Below are 25626 nucleotides of genomic sequence, written 5' to 3' on the forward strand. Positions count from 1 at the left end.
TATAGGAAAAACTTTAACTGAGCTAGAGAATGAAAATCATCTTCAAACTACCACATCAGACCTGTGAAACACAATCTCAGTCAGTACTGAAAGAACAAGGCAATAGAAACAAGAATAAAATCCCACCTGAACATTAAAAAGACTTCACATTGACTTATTGCAACAGCGAGTATTGAGTATTCATGTACTTAAACCTTTCATAAAACGACCTAAAGTAAACATCTAAACAACATCGTACAGAGATAATACATGTTAACTTTAGATGCCTTACAAACCCTAAAACCAGGTAGAAAACATCCCTTACTGCACACCTCTAAACATGTGTTTTGTGTGTGTTTTTATACATGCAACGGCTGCTTTGTTTAGATCTTGCTGCGTCGTTTCCCTTTGGCTTTCTTTGGAGCCTGGACCTGTCGGCTCTTCTTCCTCAATGCTCTCTGGTCAATCACTGGTGGGTGCTCTTCTTCCTCCACCTCTTCCTCAGCCAAGCTCTTCTCTACAGCCCCCTCTTCCTCCTCTGTCGTTCTAGCTTTCTCCTCCTCTTCCTCCATGACCTCCGGCTGCTCTGTGCCCTGCTCCTCGGGCTCCATGACCACTCTGCTCAGTCTCTTAGATTTATGTTTAGGCGCCGCCGCTTGGCCACTGCCTCTCCTCCAAAGGACCTTACCGTCGCCACCCTCGTCTGAGCTCTCACTCTCTCCCTCCTCTTTCTCATCCTCTGTGGTTGTAACGTTCTCCATCTCTTCTACCTCTTTCTTTTTGTCCTCTTTGACCTCTTCTCTTGCCGCCTCCTCTCCTTCTTCCTCTGTGAGAGGCTGGTTCTCTCCTTCCTCCGGAGGCTGGTAGGACAGGTCTGCCACCCCCACCTGGACCACTGTTTCCTGGCTACTGCTGTCCACTGTGATGGCCGCCTCCATGGATTTCTCCTCTTCCTCCACCGCTTTCTCCGCCACCTCCTTTTCTCCCTCTAACGCTCCTTCCATGGGTGTAGCTGCGGCCTCCTCTGGAGGTTCGCCCCCTGCCTCCTCAATCACCTCCCCAGAGAGGGAGGGCTCTGCAGGCGAAGGGGCCTTCTCTGTAGCAGAGTCTGGTTCTTCTAACAGGAGAGGAGCCTCCTTCACCACAGCTTCCGTCTCAGCTAATTCCTCTGATGCCACAGGAGCTGCATCTACGGTGTCCTGCAGAGGACAAAGAGAGAAAAAAGTAGTGGCGAAAAACGTATTCCTCAATTCCCTTTCTAACACATACTGTAGAAACATGTCCACAGTACAAACAGGAACTTTCCAAAAATGAAAGGATCCTATTGTCTCATCTGTGAATCCATTTCTCCAATAATGGCCCCATCTCACACATTCCAACTGAGGCATTGAAACACATACTTTAGCCTCAATGGAGTCTTCCTCCTTCGTATCCTCCTCCTCCATTTCCATATCTTCCTCTGTCGTTCTGTTCTCCAGCACAGCATCAGGCTCCTGTGTGGCAACCTCTTCCTCCTCTCCCTGGTCATCAGTCAGTTCTCCTTTGACCTCAGCCTCCTGAGGATAGAAAAGCCACAACCAATGGTCAACGCCTCCTTTTCCTGATTAACCACACATTCTGTATGTAATGACACTCTACTAACTAGGAAGTGCACTACTTTTGACCAGGGCCCATAAGGAATAGGGTGCAATTCCTGGCCCAACAAGTGTGAAATACGCTATGATAGTGACTGGTTATTCGCTAACAACAACCATAGTAACATAAAACAACAAAGACAAGCAACCCAGAACAGCCAAATTAACTGTTGTTTCCTAATGATGTATTCATCCTAATCACGTCCGTCATCCTCTCACCTGAGCTTTGGCCTCCTCTATAGGGGACAGAGCAGCCTCTGCTTCTCCAGACTCGGTCTCATCCCCCCCGCTTCCTTCCTCCTCTCCCTCTACAGCTGTGGTGGTGGGCTCTGCCTCCTCCAATCTGAACACACAGTAAACCAGAGGTGTTATGATTTTCAGCCAATGGGAAGCTTTCATACGTACATTTCATTAATACTTTGATGGATGTTTCTATTTCACTGAGACTCCTTGTCTAACCTCTTCATCTTCAGAGGCTGGCTCTCCTCCTCTGAGTCTTCCATCTCTACTCTGCCACGCTTTTTATGTCCACTACTCCAGGTGTGTGTTGACACTGGTGTGCCCTCCAGGGCTAGACAGTAGCCATTTTCATTCCAATGTGTATTCACACAAAAGATAGCATTTTATGTACTCAGCAACACCAACATCTTTCTCATAGTTATTGATTTCAGGACTCAAGACTTCTCTGAGCTACTTACCTTCTATTAACTTGAGGGGCTTATTCAGCACCAAAACATCCTCCTAGAAAACAAGACCATATTAAATCCTCATTACTTGATTATATTGTCCCTACACAACTTAAATCGGACGTTTGAAGATATTCTTAAACTACAAACAACAAATACATCCACATAGCTGTTCAGGAGGCGAGAGACTGAGGAAACCCAACAGAATGCAAAGGAGAGAGAAAAAAATGGAAAGAAAGACAAACAAGAACAAAGTTGGATAGATGAGAGAGAGAGAGAGGGCAGATACAGAGAGAGAGACATAGACATACGGTGATGTCCAGACAGTTGTCTGAGCCCTCTTCCATGTTGACGTCTGTGCTGTCCAGAGAGGCTGCTTGGTGATCTCCATTAGCCGTCACCACGGGGAGCACCACTTTATGGGAATCAGCACAACAATCAGAAGGCAATTAGCTACCAGTCATGTGAGAGTCTGGCCACTGTGTCTGACATCACCAAGTCCCCACAGCACAGCTAATCGGGACTGCTATCATCCTGCTACGGTCCTGATGGATCAGTTAGGTCGCAGAACGTTAGAAATGTAATGAATAGAGCTGCCGTCGCGATTCCCTATTCTTCATGACAGACAATCATATAGGTTCTACTTAACACATTTCTATCTGAAGGTACTGTAAACATCACATCGTCCTTGACAGGCCCTTGGGTGTTAGATCTCCTGCTACTGTGTCTGTACCTTTCAGTGTTTTGATCTTGTTGGCCACTCTCTCCCTCTGGTAGGGTCCTCCCACTCCCTCTACCACCCACAGCAGGTCCTGGTCAGCTGGGTACCGACACAGATACTGGCCACACACTGCAGGTCAGGGAGAGATGGTACACTTTGATTGACCGATTTATTTATTTAGGGGCTGCAAAGTTGTACAGTTATAGAGTACAGTAGAGAGGAGCAGAGAGAGAGAGAGCGAGCGAGCGAACTACTACTAACCTTTACACACACACACACACACAGAGCGAGCACGAGAGACTATACAGTCCTTCAATAACTCACAATACCAAAACACAATAAAGACAGTGTCAATTCGGCTACTCAAAACATCATTTGCATATTCCAAAAAGCAGCATCAAAAGCAAATTTGAGAAAACCAAAGAAATGCAACATCAGAAACAAAAAACTAAATGTTTCTGAAAAATGGTTTGATAACAAATGTAAAACAATTAGAAAACACCTGAGACAAATGTAAAACATAAGCAGAAAAACAACCCAGAGCTACGCTATGAATATTTACACTGAAATGCAATAAATTTCATTATACCAACAAGACACAAATTGAAAACACAATTGACCAAAATCAGTTCTGGGACGTGTGGAACATTTTAAGCACGACAAAGCCACAAGAATTAAACATACAAGATGAAGGAATTTGGAAAACTTATTTTGATAATCTATACAAAGACATCCCACAAAAAGACTTAACAGAACCAATTAGAAAATCAATTTTTTTTAACATTCTTGAATCAGTTATTAAAAACAACCAAAATCCATTAGATTACCCAATAACCCAACAAGAACTAAATGAAAAGCTCAAATCTATAAAATCAAAGAAGGCTTGTGGTCTAGATAACAGCAGAAATGAAATGGAAGAACAGCACAACTGAGTTGCAAAATGCTGTGCTTAAATTGTTCAACATGGTATTAACTTCTGGCTGCTTTCCTGATGTCTGGAACCAGGGGCTCATCTCCCCTATCGACAAAAGTGGAATCAAATCAGACCCCAATAATTACAGGGGAATTTGTGTAAACAGCAACTTGGGAAGGATTTCTGTAGCATTTTGAACTCAATAATTCAAAGCTTCCGTTAAGAAAAAAAGTGTAATAAGTAAATGTCAAATTGGCTTTCTCCCCAACCACCGCACTACTGACCATATATACACACCTTACATACAAGGAAATTAATAAACACGTCCACCAAAATAAAAATATGGCAAAATCTTTGCTTGCTTTATTGACTTTAAAAAAGCATTTGATTCTATTTGGCACGAAGGGCTATTCTACAAAATTCTCCAAAGTGGGCTTGGTGGTAAGGTGTATGACTTGTATGTATGTACACAGAAAACAAGTGTGCAATAAAAATCAAAAACCAAAGAACAGAATTATTTTCACAACGTCGAGGTGTGAGACAAGGATGCAGTTTGAGTCCAAATCTTTCCAACATTTATATCAATGAATTAGCAGACATGTTGGACCATTCTCCAGCCCCAGGACTCACACTATTTGACACAGAGGTAAAATACCTGCTATGCTGATGATTTGGTACTTCTATCACCAACCAAAGAAGGTCTTCAACAGAACCTTAACATTCTAGAGCAATATTGCCATAATTGGGCCCTGGCAGTAAATAAAAAAACAAAATAAAAATCATGATTTTCCAGAAAAAACCCAGATGTCAGAAACAGAAATTTGCCCTGAACAACACAATAATTGAACACACTAAAAAGTACTCGTACCTTGGTCTGACCATATCTGCATCGGGAGACTTTAACTTCTTATGGCTGTAAGCGGAGCCTTGAGTACCCTGGAAAGAGGTGGCCATTTCAAACGGCCTCGTTCTCAATTCTTGCTCGTACAATATGCATATTATTATTAATATTGAATAGAAAACACTCTCTAGTTTCTAAAAACGTTTGAATTATGTCTCTAAGTGAAACAGAACCCTTTTTACAGCTCATTTCCTATCCGGAAGTGAGATTTCCAAAAGCTAAGTCGCTCTTCAAAAGCTTGTCTATATAAGGTCATGTCACTTAGGACTGTAGAAACACGTCATACACCTTCCTCTGGGTCTCATGCGGAAGTGAGAACAGAAAGGAGTTGAATATCTCTTTCAGAGAATGCATACACCCTCTTTGAATGAGACGACCGCCATAATTTATTTTTCCTGAGGCGCGAACTCGGACCAGGACTCTCCACCTGGAAAACGGTCGTTCTCGATGAATATGACATCTGGCTTCGATTTTTTTTGATACATGTCACAATATCATCCTAAAGTATGTTTTTTAAATATAGTTTAATTATATTATTTAAATTTCTTCGGGATTTTATACGTGATGCGTAGGAAGAATTTTTTTCAAGATGGAGAGGTTAGCACAGGAAGGCCAGTGTGTTTGCTAATTCAAGAGGGAAATAGTTCGTTTTGGATCGAAACAAAGCTGGTTCTGAACAAAATACCCATTGTACAACATTCTGAATGAAGATCAACAAAGATAAGGACCCAATTTGGGATGCTATTTCATATATATCTGTCGAACTGTGCTATGCTACCGTTTGCCTTGAGTCAATGCTGTTGCTATGTTTGCTATTGTAGTAAGCTAATATGACGATATATTGTGTTTTCGCTGTAAAACACTTAAAGAATCGGAAATATTGTCTGTATTCACTAGCTGTATTCACTTTCATTAGCTATCCACCATATATTTTTCTGAAATGTTTTATGCTGAGTAATTAGTAGTTGACGTTGGTGTCTGTATTTACTCTGGCTACCCCCGTGCTATTTCTGACTGTAGCTATAATGGTAGCTATGATGGTAGCAGTAATGTAAAACTGATTTATAGCTGAAATATGCACATTTTTCGAACAAAACATAGATTTATTGTGTAACATGTTATAGGACTGTCATCTGAGGTAGTTTTTTCTAGGTTATTTAGGTTAGTTCTAGGTTAGTTAGGTTGGCTTTGCATGCTAGCTGCATGCTAGCTGCATGCTACCGGTGCTGTGAAAAATGTCTGTCTCTCTTTTTGTATTTGGTGGTGAGCTAACATGAATATATGTGGTGTTTTCACTGTAAAACATTTAAAGAATCTGAAATATTGTCTGTATTCACAAGATCTTTGTCTTTCATTTGCTATCCACCATATATTTGTCTGAAATGTTTTATGATGTGTAATTAGAGTAGTTGACGTTGGTGTCTGTATTTTCTCTGGCTACTCCCGTGCGATTTCTGACTGTAGCTATGATGGTAGCAGTAATGTAAAACTGATTTATAGCTAAAATATGCAAATGTTTTGAACAAAACATAGATTTATTGTGTAACATGTTATAGGACTGTCATCTGAGGTAGTTTTTTCTAGGTTATTTAGGTTGGTTCTAGGTTAGTTAGGTTGGCTTGTGCATGCTACTTGCATCCTACTTGTGCTGTGAAAAATGTCTGTCCTCTTTTTTATTTGGTGGTGAGCTAACATAAATATATGTGGTGTTTTCTCTGTAAAACATTTAAAAAATCGGACATGTTGGCTGGATTGACAAGATGTTTATCTTTCAAATGCTGTATTGGACTTGTTAATGTGTGAAAGTTAAATATTTAAAAAAAATAGATTTTGAATTTGCCGCCCTGCACTTGAGCTGGATGTTGTCATAGGTGTACCGGTGTCGGGCTTGCAGCCATAACAGGTTTTAATATGGCAGTGAATGCACTCAAAAGAAAAAGCCCGCAGAGCATTGTATGCAATAAAATTGAAATAATTCAAAATCAACATCAATTATAATTTGGACCAAAATATTTGACAGTGTAATCCTACCAATAGCTCTTTACGGAAGTGCGGTTTGGGGGCCACTCAATAAACTGGACTTTAAAATGTGGAACAAACATCCAATTGAAGCCCTACATGCAGAATTCTGTCTGAAAATTCTACAAGTCCAGAGAAATACACCAACTAATGCATGTAGGGCAGAATTGGGCCGCTTTCCAGTGGTAATGAAAATACAGAAAATATCATAATTTTGGCTACATCTAAATTCAAGTCCAAATTCAAGTCTGCAATTTAAAAGCACTTCAAACCCAAGAGCTGAGCCCAGAAACGAGCCCCCTCAGTCAGCTGGTGTTGGACCTAACCAACCAAGCTGACACCAGCACTGCTTCAAAAGAAAGAATTCCAGGAAACAAAATCATGAACCAATCAAAAGGTCTCATATTTACAACATTGGAAAAATGAAAAAATCCCAAAGCCGACTAAATTGCTATCTGGCCCTAAACAGAGAATATGAATTGGCTGATTATCTCTACTCTGTCAGAGATACGAAGCAGAGACATATCCTACCAAGTACAGGCTGAGTGACCCCTAATTGGCAATAGAAACCAGCAGAAATAAGACGACATGGCTACCCAAAGAAGAGCGTGTATGTGGTCACTGCACAACAGGGGAGACAGAAACAGAGATGCACTTTCTCCTTTACTGTGATAAATATTCCTCACCAAGAGATTCATCATTCACAGAAATTGCTACATTTATTCCAAATTGTACTTATTAAACCCAGAGGAAAAACTAAAAATACTCATGGGCGAAGGAGCAATGGCTCCTCTTGCAGCCAAATACGTATTTGCCTGCCATAGCCTGAGAGACACTGAATAATAACATCTGTATAGTAAACAGTAACTTACGTATTATTACTATTATTATTGTGATTATCATTCCAAATAGTAGTGGTATGGGTAGTAGGGCTGATAGCAGTTTAGTGATGGTGGTGGTAGTAGTAATGATGATGGTAGTTGTAGTACTGATGTAATGGTGAAGATGACAGTTATAAGTTAGTTATAGTTTCATTTTCCATGTTTAGCTTTTTATATTTATTACATTTCTACTATTGACTGTTACCATTTTATTATTATTATTTTTTTTATTATTATTTGTTATTCTTTATAATTTTATTACAATGTATATTGTTGCTTTGGCAATATTGACAATGTTTTTCATGCCAAAAAAGCAGCTAGCATGCTATTACTAACCTTTATACATGGTTAGAGAGCCCCCCATATCAGACCTATGCCCCTTCTGCCTGCCCCCTGCGGCAAGGACCTCAATATGATAGCAGGACATATGCCCAGGCCGTGAGTAGAGCAACAGGCACAACCCCCACTATTACACCCACCCAAGCCCCAGCCTGCAACCTAAGAGGTATGTATCAGATGCTCAACATGCTCTGCTCACACCTACTGTGATGGTCCGGACCTAAACCACACTAGACACTATGGAACAAAAAGCTTTTACTATCTCATCCTGGAATATACCAGGTCTGAGGTCATCTGCCTTTGGCCTAAAGAGCAGGAACCCAGACTTCAAAGAAATTGGAAATACAGACAGTCATCCTACAAGAAACATGGTATAAAAGGTGACGGACTCACTGGTTGCCCTCTAGGCTACAGAGAGCTGGTAATCCCATCCACCAAACTACCAGGTGTGAAACAGGGAAGACACTCAGGGGGTATGCTAATTTGGTATAGAGCAGACCTAACCCCACTCTATTAAATTAGTCAAAACAGGAACATTTTACATCTGACTAGAAATTAATAAAGAAATTATCTAAGAGAAAAATGTCTTCATGTGTGCTACCTATATCCCCCCAATAGAATCCCCATACTTTAACAGCTTCTCCATCCTAGAGGGGGAGATCAACCATTTCCAGGCCCAGGGACATGTACTAGTCGGTGGCGACCTAAATGCCAGAACTGGACAAGAACCTGACACCCTCAGCACACAGGGGGACAAACACCTACTTGGATGGGACAGCATTCTCTCCCCCATATGCCCCTCTAGGCACAACATAACGAACAAAAATGGGTCACAACTCCTGCAGCTCTGTCACACGCTGGGCATGTACATAGTCAATGGTAGGCTTCGAGGGGATTCCTATGGTAGGTACACCTTACACTAGAGGTTGAATGTTTATGATTTTTCAACGCCGATACCGATTATTGGAGGACCAAAAAAAGACGATACCGATTAAATCGGAGGATTTTTATATATATTTGCAATAATGACAATTACAACAATACTGAATGAACACTTATTTTAACTTAATATAATACATCAATAAAATCAATTTAGTCTCAAATAAATAATAAAACATGTTCAATTTGGTTTAAATAATGCAAAAACAAAGTGTTGGAGAAGTAAAAGTGCAATATGTGCCATGTAAAAAAGCAAACGTTTAAGTTCCTTGCTCAGAACATATGAAAGCTGGCGGTTCCTTTTAACATGAGTTTTCAACATTCCCAGGTAAGAAGTTTTAGGTTGTAGTTATTACAGGACTATTTCTCACTATACCATTTGTATTTCATATACCTTTGACTATTGGATGTTTTAATAGGCACTTTAGTATTGCCAGCCTAATCTCGGGAGTTGATAGGCTTGAAGTCATAAACAGCGCAATGCTTGAAGCACAGCGAAGAGCTGCTGGCAAATGCAGGAAAGTGCTGTTTGAATGAATGCTTACGAGCCTGCTGCTGCCTACCACCGCTCAGACTGCTCTATCAAATCATAGACTTAATTATAATAAACACAGAAATACGAGCCTTAGGTCATTAATATGGTCAAATCCGGAAACTATCATTTAGAAAACAAAACGTTTATTCTTTCAGTGAAATACGGAACCGTTCAGTATTTTATCTAACGGGTGCCATCCCTAAGTCTAAATATTGCTGTTACATTGCACAACCGTCAATGTTATGTCATATTTATATAAAATTCTGGCAAATTAATTACGGTCTTTGTTAGGAAGAAATGGTTTTCACACAGTTCGCAACGAGCCAGGCGGCCCAAACTGTTGCATATACCCTGACTCTGCTTGCACAGAACGCAAGAGAAGTGACACAATTTCCCTAGTTAAAAGAAATTCATGTTAGCAGGCAATATTAACTGAATATGCAGGTTTAAAAAGATATACTTGTGTATTGGTTTTAAGAAAGGCATTGATGTTTATGGTTAGGTACATTGGTGCAACGACAGTGCTTTTTTCACGAATGCGCTTGTTAAATCACCCGTTTGGCAAAGTAGGCTGTGATTCAATGATAAATTAACAGGCACCGCATCGATTATATGCAACGCAGGACAAGCTAGATAAACTAGTAATACCATCAACCATGTGTAGTTAACTAGTGATTATGTTCAGATTTATTGATTGTTTTTATAAGATAAGTTTAATGCTAGCTAGCATCTTACCTTGGATCCTTGCTGCACTTGCATAACAGGTAGTCAGCCTGCCACTCAGTCTCCTCGTGGAGTGCAATGTAATCGGCCATAATTGGTGTCTAAAAATGCCGATTACCGATTGTTATGAAAACTTGAAAATCGGCTCTAATTAAAAATCGGCCATTCTGATTAAATCGGTCGACCTCTAGTAGGTACACATATAGCCCATCTCTTGGCAGTAGTACTGTAGACTACTTCATCATTGACCTCAACCCAGAGTCTCTCAGAGCATTCAGTCAGTCCACTGACACCCCTATCAGATCACAGCAAAATCACAATCTACTTGAACAGAGCTTTGCTCAAATCATGAGGCATCAAAGCCAAAGGAGCTGAATAATATTAATACATGCTATAGATGGAAGGAGAGACGTGTGGAAACCTACCAAAAAACTATTGGGCAAACACAAATTCCATCCCTTCTAGTCAATTTCCTGGACAAAATGTTTCACTGTAATTTTATTTTACCTTTATTTAACTAGGCAAGTCAGTTAAGAAAAAAATTATTATTTTCAATGACGGCCTAGGAACAGTGCCTTGTTCAGGGGCAGAATGACAGATTTGTACCTTGTCAGCTCGGGGATTCGATTTTGCAACCTTTCGGTTACTAGTCCAACACTAACCGCTAGGCTACGCTGCCGCCCCAATAATAGTGAAGGTGTAAACCTGGCAGTAGAAAATATTAACAGTATATTTGACCTCTCAGCTTCCCTATATATTAGCATCTAGGACTGAGTAGGAGGCCGTTTACTCTGGGCACGCTTTTCATCCAAACGTGAAAATGCTGCCCCCTATCCATAAGAAGTTAGCTAAGCAAGCTGGTCCTGGGGCTCTGTTCACAAACACAAACAAACCCCACAGAGCCCCAGGTCAGCAACACAATTAGACCCAACCAAATCACGAGAAAACAAAAAGATAATTACTTGACACATTGGAAAGAATTTACAAAAAACAGCCAACTAGAATGCTAGTAGACCACAGTGACTGACCCAAACTTAAGGAAAGCTTTGCATATGTACAGACTCAGTGAGTGTAACAGTATAGCTTCCGTCCCTCATCTTGCCACTGGGCTCGACGACATCCAGTGATCCGGGTCAACAGGGTGACAAAGGACCCCCTGAGCAAACAAAAGAGACATCAGTATGTGCTGACCAAAAATATGAAGGAGAAAGCATTGAGTGGTGTACATGACCTTGCTGGCCACCAAGTGCAAGCTAGAACTCTTCATTTGGCAAGGCAGCGTTTCTTCAGGCCCAAAATTGGAGCATGATGTGAAGGAGTATGTCAAGTGCTGTCGAAGATGCATCCTGGCTAAGTCTCCTGAGCCGTCTGCTCGAGCTCCCCTCGAAAGCATTAGAACCTCCGCGCCTATGGAGTTAGTACGTCTCGATTTTGAGTGCTGAATACAACAAGCAACGCTCAGTGGATGTATTGGTTCTGACATATCACTTCACCAAGTTTGCTCACGCCTTTCCATGCTCAAATCAAACGGCAAAGCAAGTTACCAGAAAGATATGGTACAACGTATTTTGCGTTTATGGATTTGCTGAGCGAATTCACACGGATCAAGGGGCCAATTTTGAGATTGAGCTAATCGCAGAACTTCTCAAGCTCTCTGCTGTCACCAAGTCACACACAACTGCGTACCATCCCATGGGGAATGGGGGAACAGAAAGGTTCAATCAAACTCTGGGAAATATGCTTCGCTCAGTCCCTCTAAAAGCTAAAGAGAAATGGCCGCAGCAGATACAAACTCTAACCTTTGCATACAATGCTACTGTACACGAGACCACTGGCTATGGTCCATTCCAGCTCATGTTTGGTTGCGTTCCGAGACTCCCTGCTGATGTAATGTTCAAGCAAGTTTTGAGGGATCCTGTGGTTGTTGACTATAGTAGCTATGTTAAAACACTGATGTCCATCTCCATGAAGCAGCGAGCATCGCTCAACAGCATACAGTTAACGAACAACAGAAACAGGCCAAACATTATGACAGAAATGTCAGAGGCACTCACCTGAAAAAAGGAGACAGGGTGCTTCTCACTAACAAAGGAGAAAAAGAAAACTTGCGGACAAGTGGGAAGCTAAGGCCATTGACAGAAACCTACATACATAAGCTGGTGGATGATAAAGGAAACACCAAGGTGGTACATTGGAACCTTCTTCTAGACATCAGCTTTCTGCCGGTAGAAACACCTAAGGATGATTCATGTGAATCTCAATCAGATGGAGCTGTAGATCCCGAGTGTGAGGGTCAGTCAATGGACCTTTCAGACTTTGATGAAGAGGAAAGCTCTGGAGATATGACCAGTTCATGGATACTCAGTTGAGTAGATGACCCCGCAAGTCAGGAATCTTCTGAGAGACAGGAGACAGTCAGAGATGAGATGGAGCACGAACAGTCAGCGTACAGCTGCAGGGACAATTCAAACAAAAACCGCCAAGCTCAGGTATCTCTCGATAATGAGACTTCCATTAGCATTCCTGACTATGACAGTGTAGCTGTAGTCCCTGACACAGAACCTTCAGGTATTCCTGACTCAGTTGCCCCAGCTGATTTAGCAAGTGACCAAGACTTACAAAAACCAGGTTCACGTGATTCGCAAGATGTGGTCAAAACACACACTGGCAGGGTAGTGAAATCTGTAAGTCGTCTTATTGAGACAATGGCTCAGAGAACATTCACTATGGAGGGCTTAGCCACCAAACTAGGAAAGAAGTCCCAGTCTCTTCTAACTCTGTTTTAAAAAGGTTTTTCTTTATTTCTTCTGTTGTTCTGGGGAATATTCATGGATATGTAAAGCCATCTAAGTGATGTGTAGAATGGTGTCAAGGGATAATGTGATGTGAGGACGAGTGTTGTATGATGTACTTGGCATCGTATTTGTCTATGAGGTTCTCAGGACTGATCAACCTTAGATTCCTCTGAATCTGCCTGCAGATGGCTTGTATAGCAAAGACAAAATATGAGATCTTGGTGTTCACTTGTGCCAGTAGTGACTCAGTAGAGTTTGTTGTCCCTTGTGCTCCAGCTCCATATCTTGTTTGATATGCATTCAGGATGGGTGAATATAACAGTATAGCTTCCGTCCCTCTCCTTGCCCCTACCTGGGCTCGAACCAGGGACCCTCTGCACACAGACAACAGTCACCCTTGAAGCATCGTTACACATCGCTCCACAAAAGCCACGGCCCTTGCAGAGCAAAATAAACAACTTTTTCAAGGTCTCAGAGCGAGTGACATCACCATTTGAAACCCTATTAGCGCGTACCCCGCTAACTAGCTAACCATTTCAGACCAGTTACATGAGCATAGCCTTGCTATTGAGAAAGGCCGCCGTAGGTAGACCTGGCTCTCAAGAGAAGACAGGCTATGTGCACACTGCCCACAAAATGAGGTGGAAACTGATCCACAAAGAATTTGAAAACAAACCCGATTTTGATAAACTCCCATATCTACTGGGTGAAATACCACAGTGTGCCATCACAGCAGCAAGATGTGACCTGTTGCCACAAGAAAAGGTCAACCAGTGAAGAACAAACACCATTGTAAATACAACCCATATTTATGTTTGTTTATTTTCCATTTTGTACTTTAACCTTTTCTCAATATAGGGGGTGCTGTTTCAACGTTAGCATTTATCGTCTCCAAATTAAACTGCCTCATACTCAATTCTTGCTCGTACAATATGCATATTATTGTTATTATTGGATAGAAAACACTCTCTAGTTTCTATAGCCGTTTGAATTATGTCTCTGAGTGAAACAGAACTCATTCTACAGCACTTTTCCTGATATGGAGTGAGATTTCAGAAATTATGGCCTCTGGTCCCAGGTCAGTTTTAAAGTCCCTGTAAATCCTATGAGGATACAAACACTGCCCATGCCTTCCTCTAGATGTCAGTAAGAGGTGACAATTTGAATGGAGTCGATTGCGCAATCAGGGCCTGTATAAAACGCGAAAGACCGGATGTACCGTTCTTTTCCTGCTGCGCCTGACGCAAGATTGACGTCGGACTGGCTCTCTTTCCAAGCGTTGGTTTAGCCACTTATATATCGCCGGTCATGTTTTTACTCGTTATAGGTGTTAAAAACATCATAAGGTAGTTAATTTAAACCGTTTTATAGCAATTTATATCCGTTTAGTGCAATTTTGAGGCATTGCTTTGTGATGCACTTTGAAGCGCCGGGCACGTTTCGGGGTCCCGGTCGAACGTTAGTGGGCATTTCGACGGACAAGAGGACATCTTTCGACCAAAAGAAGATTAGACCCAAGAAAGGATACATTGCCCAAGATTCTGATGGAAGATCACCTCACAGTAAGAAATATTTAAGATGATAAATCGTTGTTCTGTCGAAAAATGTTATACGCATATTCCGCCATTTTTTTTGGTATAGCTTCGCTTGGCGAACCCTGTATTGCACAGTAAGGATAATTTTAGAAATGTAATTCAGCGATTGCATTAAGAACTAATTTGTCTTTCGATTGCTGTCCACCCTATATTTTTTAGTCAAGTTTACGATTAGTTATTCATTACGCCAGATCACTGTCCAAAATGGAGCCCGACATTTTCAGGCTAGTTTTGCTAGTATTGTCATGTTATAACCACGTTTTTTTGTGGCTAAATATGCACATTTTCGAACAAACTCTATATGTATGTTGTAATATGATGTTACAGGAGTGTCATCGGAAGAATTCTGAGAAGGTTAGTGAAAAAATTAATACATTTTGGCGATGATTACGTTATCGCTCTCTTTGGCTTGTATCAATGCTCGGGTAACGTTTGCACATGTGGTATGCTAATATAACGATTTATTGTGTTTTCGCTGTAAAACACTTAGAACATCTGAAATATTGTCTGAATTCACAAGATCTGTGTCTTTCCATTGCTGTGAGCTGTGTATTTTTAAGAAATGTTTTATGATTAGTAATTAGGTAATACACGTTGCTCTCTGTATTTATTCTAGTCGAGTTGTGATGGTGGGTGCAATTGTAAACTATGATTTCTACCTGAAATATGCAAATTTTTCTAACAACACCTATCCTATACAATAAATATGTTATCAGACTGTCATCTGATGAGGTTTTTTCTTGGTTAGTGGCTATCAATATCTTTATTTGGCCGAATTGGTGATAGCACCTGATGGAGTAAGAAACTGATGGAGTTAGAAAAGTGGTGTCTTTTGCTAACGTGGTTAGCTAATAGATTTACATATTGTGTCTTCCCTGTAAAACATTTTAAAAATCTGAAATGGTGGCTTTATTCACAAGATCTGTATCTTTCATCTGGTGTCTTGGACTTGTGATTTAATGATATTTAGATGCTACTATTTACTTGTGACGCTATGCTAGCTATGCTATTCAGCTTTTTTACTGGTGGGGGGTGCTCCCGGATCCGGGTTTCTGACTCGGTAGAAGTTAATCATTTGCACATCGTTACAACACTGTATACATACACAAATGACATCTGTAATGTCTTTATTCTTTTGGAACTTCTATGAGTGTAATGTTTACTGTTCATTTCACTTTTGTATATTATCTACTTCACTTGCATTGGCAATGTTAACACATGTTTCCCATGCCAATAAAACCCCTTGAATTGAATAGATAGAGATAGAGACTACTACTACTAACCTTTATACATGGTTAGAGAGAGAGGGTACTTCAGGCCGAGCTGGTCATCTTTGAAAGAGTCCACAAAATCCTCCAACATCTGCAGACCATGACTGTTTCCACGATGACACTTCCTGACAAAGATGGAGTCCATGACAGGCAGCTGGTAGCGTTGGGTCACAAAGCTATTACACAAGCTGTCTGGAGAGAGAGGAAGAGATTTTCTGTTAGTTCATGTCTTAAAAGTATGCTATAATTGATTGAGACATGATTGACTAATGCTATGTATAAAGTCTGTCATTATAGTAATCATCTTCAGGAGGTTAAGGGTCACGGACAGCCTTGTGTAAGTTAAGGTACTGCCCAGTGCCAAATCTCCAGCTAACTTCACCTATCAAATAAGAGCAGTATGGATTGAAACCAAAGATGACCACTCACAGTGACAGTCTGACCAGACAAAGACCGCTCACCTTTGGGTTTGACAGAGTAGAAACCGACGGCGTGTCCATCCTTCCAAAGGAGCTTGGCGAAGTGGTTCTGTCCGTGGCACAGGAAGGGCACCTCAGGTTTGTCCATCTCACCCACGCGGTACACGATACGGTTCAGAATGTACAGGACGATCCGCTCACCAAGACTCCTCACCTGGGACACACACAGATACAGAGTGTCACATAATGAAATGTTAAGATAACACACACACCTCTCCTCTGAAGTTTTTACATGAAACACACTGAACACACTTTCCTCTCTGCTCAATTGACATGCACTCTAGTAGGACACACGTGAATCAGAAGTACCTTGGCTCAGTACATGGCATAAGTAGTCTTTCACCTCCCACGTAAATGTTGGAAGTGACTGTTTTTACAGCTCTATAGCTCTGCCAAACAGAATAGAACTGACATTTAACTGTGGGTTTGGATCATGGCCCTGAACACTGCTCCTAGTTTTATACCACCATAACACACTTCCTACCAGTATGTATGTGTGTGTGTGTCTGTCTGTACATGTGCACGCTGTGTGTTTCTCTATTGTTCGATGCCAATCAGAACCATTTGCTGGGCACACTGACAGAAACACACACATGCAACACATGCAGAGGTTGAGATTCTGTTCAAAACAATGTCATAATGCATTTCATTGGGTTGATAAACATGCCAGGTTAGTGTGTGTGTGTGTGTGTGCTCTCAGTCATGTTGTTGTAGGATCCTGTGTGTCCTCCCTCATATCCTGTCAGACTGAGCCTCTCCTCACACCAGACAGACAAACCCAATATCCTCTACAGAGTCGGTTTGTGACACCTTGTGTTTGTGTGTTTCAATGTGCTAGCTTTATGTTTCGCGATGTGTCAACTCAACAATCATCTCGTGTTGTATGTGTTGCAGTTTGTGAACCTTGAGGAGGCCAGTTCTGGAGGGGTCGGAGGTTCTGAGGATGTCCTCGACAGACCACCACTGACCCGCCAGAAACAAAGCTACCGCTGGAGAGAGAGAGAGAGACATTGAGAATTAGAGTTAGATGAGTATGACATCTAGTTAGAATCCAAACGTGTCTCTGTAAAATATAAACCCCAAGACATTATAACGAAACTTTTTGATCTGATGTGTGTAAGCTTGTAGCTTTAAATAAAATAGCTTACATCCATCTATGTGGTGGAAACGACCAGCTTACACTGTGACTGTATCAACGGACAGACAAGAGGCTAGAGACTAGTTCTGTGCTGAGGGAGGGATGTACCTGTGAGCTGGTCCTCTGGGGAGAACAGGGCCAGAATCTTATGCTTCAGGTCTCCTCCATAGATGGGAACAAAACCAACGTTACACAGACTGATACAGATCTGAGGGAGAGCCAGAGAGACATGGGGTTAGAGTCAACTAAACAAACCATGTATGTAGTACTGTAGGTGTGTTTGTGTGACTACCATTCGGTGGCTGGGCAGGGTAAAGCGCTCGGCCTTGTCGGGGCTGACGTATCGTAGCTGGGTCATGTAGCCCTCTGCCTCCTGCTCCTCCTCCTCATGTCTCACTGATCCCAACACGTCCACAGGGAACTCCATCCCTACAGGGCAGGGGTCACACGTCAGTGGTCAGGGTCACTCAACATGCCAAACAAACTAACACACTGGGAATGATTCCTTTACCCAAGCAAAACTTGGTACCTGTATTCTGTTTTCCTCTAGGCCCAATGCCTTGTCCTCATCATACCCAAAATAAACCCAATCAATCCAAATGGAGTCACACAATGTCCAGAGTAACTTAGTACACTAACTGACTCAGTCATCAGACAAGGACTGCACAATAAAAACCATGCTATTCTGATGTTACTATGAAATCAACACTTCAGTGACACTTCCAATGCTGCCCTCCCTGGAAGAAACAAAGTGACCTATAGAACATCTATGGGTGTCTTAAATTCACACTGTGCCAGAGTGTGCTCAGAGCTGGGTTAGATTGTCCCGTTGGTAAATTCACACTGTGCCAGAGTGTGCTCAGAGCTGGGTTAGATTGTCCCGTTGGTAAATTCACACTGTGCCAGAGTGTGCTCAGAGCTGGGTTAGATTGACCCGTTGGTAAATTCACACTGTGCCAGAGTGTGCTCAGAGCTGGGTTAGATTGTCCCGTTGGTAAATTCACACTGTGCCAGAGTGTGCTCAGAGCTGGGTTAGATTGTCCCGTTGGTAAATTCACACTGTGCCAGAGTGTGCTCAGAGCTGGGTTAGATTGTCCCGTTGGTAAATTCACACTGTGCCAGAGTGTGCTCAGAGCTGGGTTAGATTGACCCGTTGGTAAATTCACACTGTGCCAGAGTGTGCTCAGAGCTGGGTTAGATTGTCCCGTTGGTAAATTCACACTGTGCCAGAGTGTGCTCAGAGCTGGGTTAGATTGTCCCGTTGGTAAATTCACACTGTGCCAGAGTGTGCTCAGAGCTGGGTTAGATTGACCCGTTGGTAAATTCACACTGTGCCAGAGTGTGCTCAGAGCTGGGTTAGATTGTCCCGTTGGTAAATTCACACTGTGCCAGAGTGTGCTCAGAGCTGGGTTAGATTGACCCGTTGGTAAATTCACACTGTGCCAGAGTGCTCAGAGCTGGGTTAGATTGACCCGTTGGTAAATTCACACTGTGCCAGAGTGTGCTCAGAGCTGGGTTAGATTGTCCCGTTGGTAAATTCACACTGTGCCAGAGTGTGCTCAGAGCTGGGTTAGATTGACCCGTTGGTAAATTCACACTGTGCCAGTGTGCTCAGAGCTGGGTTAGATTGTCCCGTTGGTAAATTCACACTGTGCCAGAGTGTGCTCAGAGCTGGGTTAGATTGTCCCGTTGGTAAATTCACACTGTGCCAGAGTGTGCTCAGAGCTGGGTTAGATTGTCCCGTTGGTAAATTCACACTGTGCCAGAGTGTGCTCAGAGCTGGGTTAGATTGACCCGTTGGTAAATTCACACTGTGCCAGAGTGTGCTCAGAGCTGGGTTAGATTGTCCCGTTGGTAAATTCACACTGTGCCAGAGTGCTCAGAGCTGGGTTAGATTGTCCCGTTGGTAAATTCACACTGTGCCAGAGTGTGCTCAGAGCTGGGTTAGATTGTCCCGTTGGTAAATTCACACTGTGCCAGAGTGTGCTCAGAGCTGGGTTAGATTGTCCCGTTGGTAAATTCAGAGCAGCTCTTGGAGCGTTGGGTTTATTTGAGCATTCTGACCTCACAACAGCAGTCAAGCATCCAAGCTAACTGGCTAATGTTGGCTAGCTTACTAGCTACTTCCAGACACAAATGAGAGAACACCTCACTCTGACCATTTACTCGCCCTAGCAGAGCTAGACGGGAGGTTATGTTATTTAGAGCATTGATGCCTAACTGTGCTGCTGGCCGACGTTTTGGCGACGTTTACTGACAGCGGTCATATTCAAAGGGTATTGCACATTTGTAAATGAATCTATTCTGAGCTCTGGCACACTCAGATGAGAGTGCTCTGAAAATCAGAGTAGATAGCCAGAATGAATTTACAAACGCACCCTACGTATAAAACCATCAACATGGACTACAATAGGACATGCCAATTCCATCCGTGGTCCTCCGTAGCTCAGTTGGTAGAGCACGGCACTTGTGGGTTCGATACCTGGGACCACCCATATGTAAAATGTATGCACGCATGATTGTAAGTAAGTCGCTTTGGATAAAAGCGTCTGCTAAATGTCATATGCAGTGTATTCGGAAACTATTCAGACCTTGATTTTATCCACATTTTTCTTCTAAAATGTATTACAATTGTTCCCCACCCCCCCTCAATCTACACACAATACCCCGTAATGAAAAAGCAAAAACATGGTTTGTAGACATTTTTGCAAATGTATTAAAAATAAACTGAAATATCACATTTTATAAGTATTCAGAACCTTTACTCAGTACTTTATTGAAACACCTTTGGCAGCGATTACAGCCTCCAGTCTTCTTGGGTATGAGGCTACAAGCTTGGCAAACCTGTATTTGGGGAGTTTCTCCCATTCTTCTCTGCAGATCCTCTCAAGCTCTGTCAGGTTGGATGGGGAGCGTTGCTGCACAGCTATTTTCAGGTCTCTCCAGAGATGTTAGATTGGGTTCAAGTCTGGGCTCTGGCTGGGCCACAAGGACATTCAGAAACTTTTCCCGAAGCCACTCCTGCATTGTCTTTGATGTGTGTTTAGGGTCGGTGTCCTGTTGGAAGGTGAACCTTTGCCCCAGTCTGAGGTCCTGAGCAGGTTTTCATTAAGGATCGCTCTGTACTTTGCTCCGTTCATTGCTCCGTTGATCAGAATGATTTGGTTGCAACCGGTTTGAGCTGGCACATGTCACTACTGCCTATTGCCTTGGGGGGCTCAGCGCTTCGCCTATATGATCCAAGTTCAGTGTAAACATGTAGATCTTGCACACGCACACAACCCAACACCCACATCAGAAACACCAAACAACCCCACACTCACTCTCTCTGAACAGCGCCCCACCCACAGAACTTTACCATGGCATCCCAGCCTGGAAATTCCAGACCGTTGCTGTATGTTCAGTTAGGCCGGGGTGTTAAAACCTGCCCTGTGTTCCATTAGAACAGGGTGGAGGGGTGTTAAAACCTGCCCTGTGTTCCTTTAGGTGTCCCCATGCTTCACATCTGAAACAGTTTGTGCATATATTATGACGCCACTGATATTTTTGTTAATTTTGATCTCCGGTGAGGATATTTGTAATTTTTCTTCAGCTGTTCATGCACACAAATTTTTTAACCTGAAGTCTAATCCTCTTCATCGTTCATTGGTCAACAGTACTTCCATTAAGTAAGTGTTTGTCGTCATTCAACGATAGATTACAACAATAAATTATTGCATGTTTCAGCCGAACCGAAACATGCAGAAGCCTTTAGGCCAGGGTGGCGGTGTGGTGTTTACACCTGCCCTGCTGACATTTTCTGTTGCTCCTGGTTTCTCCCATGTTACACACTACCGTCACACCAGCGAAATGGGAGTTAGGCTGAGTTTATATCCCTCTTGTTAACTATAGTAGGTTCTTCTTTTCTCAATAGTTTGAGGAAAACCTACCGTTGTTCTTGTATGGAACTGGAGGCCAAAATGGGGAAGTCTGTGTGTAAGTGATTGTATGCAGTGTAGTATGTGAACTCATATGAGACTTTCATCTTCATATCAGCAGAGACCAAAATAACACCACACTAATGACACTAAAACAGCCAATCTAAATTGGCCATCAGGAACATCCAAATTGAAATAAAAGCTCTGCGTATGCCTATCCAATGCACAAACTGTACATACATTGCCTTCGGAAAGTATTCAGACCCCTTGACTTTGTGTTACATTACAGCCTTGTTCTAAAATTGATTGAATAAACCAAAAAAATCCTCTGCAATCCACACACAATACCCCATAATAACAAAGCAAAAGCAGGTTGAGAAATGTTACGCACATTCCTCCTGACAGAGCTGGTGTAACTGAGTCAGGTTTGTAGGCCTCCTTGCTTGCACACACTTTTTCAGTTCTGCCCACAATTTTTTTTATGGGATTCAGGTCAGGGCTTTGTGATAGCCACTCCAATACCTTGACTCTGTTGTCCTTAAGCCATTTTTCCACAACTTTGGAAGTATGCTTGGGGTCATTATCAATTTGGAAGACCCATTTGCGACAAAGCTTTAACTTCCTGACTGATGAGCTGTTGCTTCAATATATACACATAATTTTCCATCCTCATGATGCCATCTATTTTGTGAAGTGCACCAGTCCCTCCTGCAGCAAAGCACCCCCACAACATGATGCTGCCACCCCCGTGCTTCACGGTTGGGATGGTGTTCTTCGGCTTGCAAGCCTCCCCCCTTTTTCCTCCCAACATAATGATGGTCATAACAGCCAAACAGTTCTATTTTTGTTTGATCAGACCAGAGGACATTTCTCAAAAAAGTACGATATTTGTTCCTATGTGCAGTTGCAAAACGTAGTCTGGCTATTTTATGGCGGTTTTGGAGCAGTTGCTTCTTCCTTGATGAGTGGCCTTTCAGGTTATGTCGATATAGGACTCGTTTTACTGTGGATATAGATACTTCTGTACCTGTTTCCTCCAGCATCTTCACAAGGTCCTTTGCTGTTGTTCTGGGATTGATTTGCACTTTTCGCACCAAAGTACGTTCATTTCTAGGAGACAGAACACATCTCCTTCCTGAGCGGTATGACGGCTGTGTGGTCCTATGGTGTTCATAATTGCATACTATTGTTTGTACAGATGAATGTGGTACCTTCAGGCGTTTGGAAATAGGCCTTGAAATACATCCACAGGTACACCTCCAATTGACTCAAATTATGTGAATTAGCCTATCAGAAGCTTCTAAAGCCATGACATCATTTTTTGGCATTTCCCAAGCTGTTTAAAGGCACACTCAACTTAGTGTATGTAAACTTCTGACCCACATGAATTGTGATACAGTGAATTATAAGTGAAACAATCTGACTAAACAATTGTTGGAAAAATGACTTGTGTCATGCACAAAATAGATGTCCTAACCGACTTGCCAAAGCTATAGTTTGTTAACAAGAAATTTATGGAGTGGTTGAAAAACGAGTTTTAATGACTCCAACCAAAGTGTATGTAAACTTCCGACTTCAACTGTACATTACCTAATGCTGGTCTATAGGGGTAGTGCAGGAAACAGACACCCAATCGGGGCCTCAGAGCTGGCTCCTAGGTACGTTACAATGTGTGATATCACATAGCAGATGTAGGATTACCCACCATGCACAAACAGTAAATAGTGTGTGTGTGTGCACTCAGACAGGCAAATGTGGAGGTGCAAAAGCAAGGAGCAATTTAGCTTGTTTCAATATACACACACATACAGAGTTATAGAATAAAATATGCAAAACACAGCTTTTTTGCTTGCTGTAACATAATGGATTGCTTTCCATACATATTCTCACACACCCCTTCTCTGGGAGATAGATAACTGATAACCGTGTGTGTTTTCAATCACTCATGTCTGACGAAGCATAATATTCTTCATCCAAACCTTTACCCTCTACTCCCCTGCTGGTCTCCCCCTCTACCCCACATACAGCCTCCTCTGGCTGGGTAGTGGTAGGGCCAGCTCAACCCTATGGGTCTTCCCTCCCACCCATAGAAAGGATTGCACAGATATAAGCAACATACTAATGTGTTTGTCTGTTCTGACCGCCAGTAGATAGGTTTGATTTAAACAGGACATTCACTGCCTACCTCATGTCAGAGAAGCATGATGGCCCCATCTGCCCTCACAAACACTACCCATCAGACAGCATCACCAGTGATGTGGAAGGCACATCACCAGCGATGTGGAAGGTACATCGCTTTTGGAAACCCACAAAAACATTCAGTCTGTCCACTTTCCGTCTCTCTGTCTTCACTGACAAGTAACCAGACAATACTACCTGTAACCCATTAAACAAAATATACAAATTAAAATATTCCTCCGTGACCTCTACAGAACAGAGGATGGGTGATGTCATGGCTTTGTGTTATTCCTGTTTAGAGGGGTGATGATCAGAGGGGTGACCCAGTGTTGTGTGTAACTGACACCGGAGGTGATTGGGAAGAAGTGGGAGGCTTCATAGCTCCTCCTCTAAGATTAGCAGTATTTCAATAAAACGTTTACACTAGAATTATATTTCACAGCACACTAATGCCTAGTTGCCTATACATAACGAATTTCAGCATGGAGCTGACCCCATTATGTAACTGCTATGCAGGTTCTCTGTGTTCAAGTTTCCAGGTAGCCTTTCCCTATCTGGGGGCAATATTGTGAAAGGTTAGAAGGGGGACTTATCTGCTATAGCCTTAACGAAAGACAAGAGTACACCAGGCGACAAGGGAGGGGGGCATATTGCTACACCCCTGTAACCTACTGTGAACTACCGCAAACAGTGCCACGAAGTAAACAAGATATTCATGTCAAGAAATAAGATGATATTGTCGAAGTCCTTGTTAAATAAAGGTTAAATAAATGTTTTAAAAAGTCGAACCTAATAATGCACAAACACATCAACTTTACGATCTCTAATAAAGTAGGTTACAAAGCATGTGCAAGAGTAGGAGGGGGCGTAGCGGTATAGGGCATACTATAGGCAAAAACTTGCCGCTACATATCTCGAAGTTCATCAAGCAAACACTATGCGAAATGCAATATTGCCTAGTAACCCAGGTGAAGTGAACAATAACTTTGTATAAAATGTTAAGAGAATCCTCATTCCCCACAGCACACCTCACCCCGATACTCAAGATTCCATTCCCAAATTCCTGACCGTGCTCTTGGATGCCGCCGCTAGTGAAAACACAGGCCCTATCCAAACATATTTGACCAAACAAATGTTTAACAGAAACAACACATACATGTATATGAAAGAGAATGTAAGCAGTTCTTAGCGAGCCATCCTGTAATACTGTCCAAAGTGATGCTTACTCATCAGCAGGGCCGATCCAGCGCCCGCACCGACCATCCCATCCCACGCAGCGTGTTTCAGGGCTCCAAGCACTCCGGCAATCTCCCATATAAAATACGCTGTGCACGTAAAATGATAGGAAACTCACCTAATCCTGCTGATGACACGTAGGCTGTTTCTTTGACTTCTTTTGCATAAACTATAGGTTTTATTTCTGGAATGTTTTGAAAACCACAAAAGCCTCCGTTGCTAGCTTGTCCTAGCCTGTTATCACTACGTACGCTCTCCGTGGTGTGTGCATTGCCTGCTGGGACAGAGAGAATTTGCAAGATCGCGCAAGGCAAACGTTCTACCAACAACCAACCAGGGACCACAGTAAGACAGGCCTACTCAAATATTAATTTAGAACATTATGAGAGCAAAGTACATGATTATAGTTATTTATAGTGGCTTATATCTCTGTTTTTCAAATATATAACTTGATTTGCAATCACTCTGATATCCTCAAAACATTTATTTGAAGTAATCCTAGGCTATCCTACATATCGTCTATTCACATACATGTGTGTGTGTTATACTGGTGCTTTATAAATCCACAAAGAATTGAACAGTAGATGGAGTCAAAGCGGTAAGAAACATCTTCTCTTTCGTTTTCAGACGAGCAACAAAAGTAGCCTTTAGGCTAGGCTACAAGGTATGGAGCCTTACATCAAAGTGGTCTGTCCTGTGCCCCACATAGGGTTATTAAGGAGTACAGTAAATGGTTGCATACACATA

General features: G+C 42.2%; 1 protein-coding gene across 4 annotated transcripts; it reads right to left on the reverse strand.

Moving 5' to 3' along the window:
* On the reverse strand, positions 1 to 25210 carry LOC139537564 (soluble lamin-associated protein of 75 kDa-like). 4 transcript variants are annotated; one of them, XM_071339039.1, is made up of 13 exons: positions 24998 to 25210; positions 17841 to 17977; positions 17657 to 17756; positions 17314 to 17399; positions 16393 to 16564; positions 15944 to 16123; positions 3033 to 3149; positions 2611 to 2714; positions 2312 to 2354; positions 2073 to 2184; positions 1833 to 1956; positions 1380 to 1535; positions 1 to 1178 (listed from the first exon to the last, which is right to left on the reverse strand). In XM_071339039.1, the coding sequence occupies exons 2-13, from the start codon at positions 17973 to 17975 to the stop codon at positions 363 to 365; spliced, it is 2145 nt and encodes a 714-aa protein (XP_071195140.1). In that variant the 5' UTR covers positions 17976 to 17977; positions 24998 to 25210; the 3' UTR covers positions 1 to 362. The 4 variants fall into 4 exon arrangements, with proteins under 4 accessions (XP_071195140.1, XP_071195148.1, XP_071195131.1 ...); XM_071339047.1 differs by having other exon boundaries at positions 2611 to 2726; positions 24998 to 25176; XM_071339030.1 differs by having other exon boundaries at positions 24870 to 25006.
* Positions 25211 to 25626: the final 416 nt, after the last annotated feature.

This window comes from Salvelinus alpinus, chromosome 1, assembly GCF_045679555.1.
Source record: "Salvelinus alpinus chromosome 1, SLU_Salpinus.1, whole genome shotgun sequence".
In the NCBI taxonomy this organism is placed as follows: domain Eukaryota; kingdom Metazoa; phylum Chordata; class Actinopteri; order Salmoniformes; family Salmonidae; genus Salvelinus; species Salvelinus alpinus.

Coding starts and splice junctions, on each gene's coding strand:
- LOC139537564 (XM_071339020.1), bottom strand. CDS start 24,906: ATGGTCGGTGCGGGCGCTGGATCGGCCCTGCTGATGA. Junction 16,124..16,392: donor CTACTCTGTCAAACCCAAAG/GTGAGCGGTCTT, acceptor CTCTCTCTCCAG/ACAGCTTGTGTAATAGCTTT. Junction 2,185..2,311: donor GCCCCTCAAGTTAATAGAAG/GTAAGTAGCTCA, acceptor GCTACTGTCTAG/CCCTGGAGGGCACACCAGTG.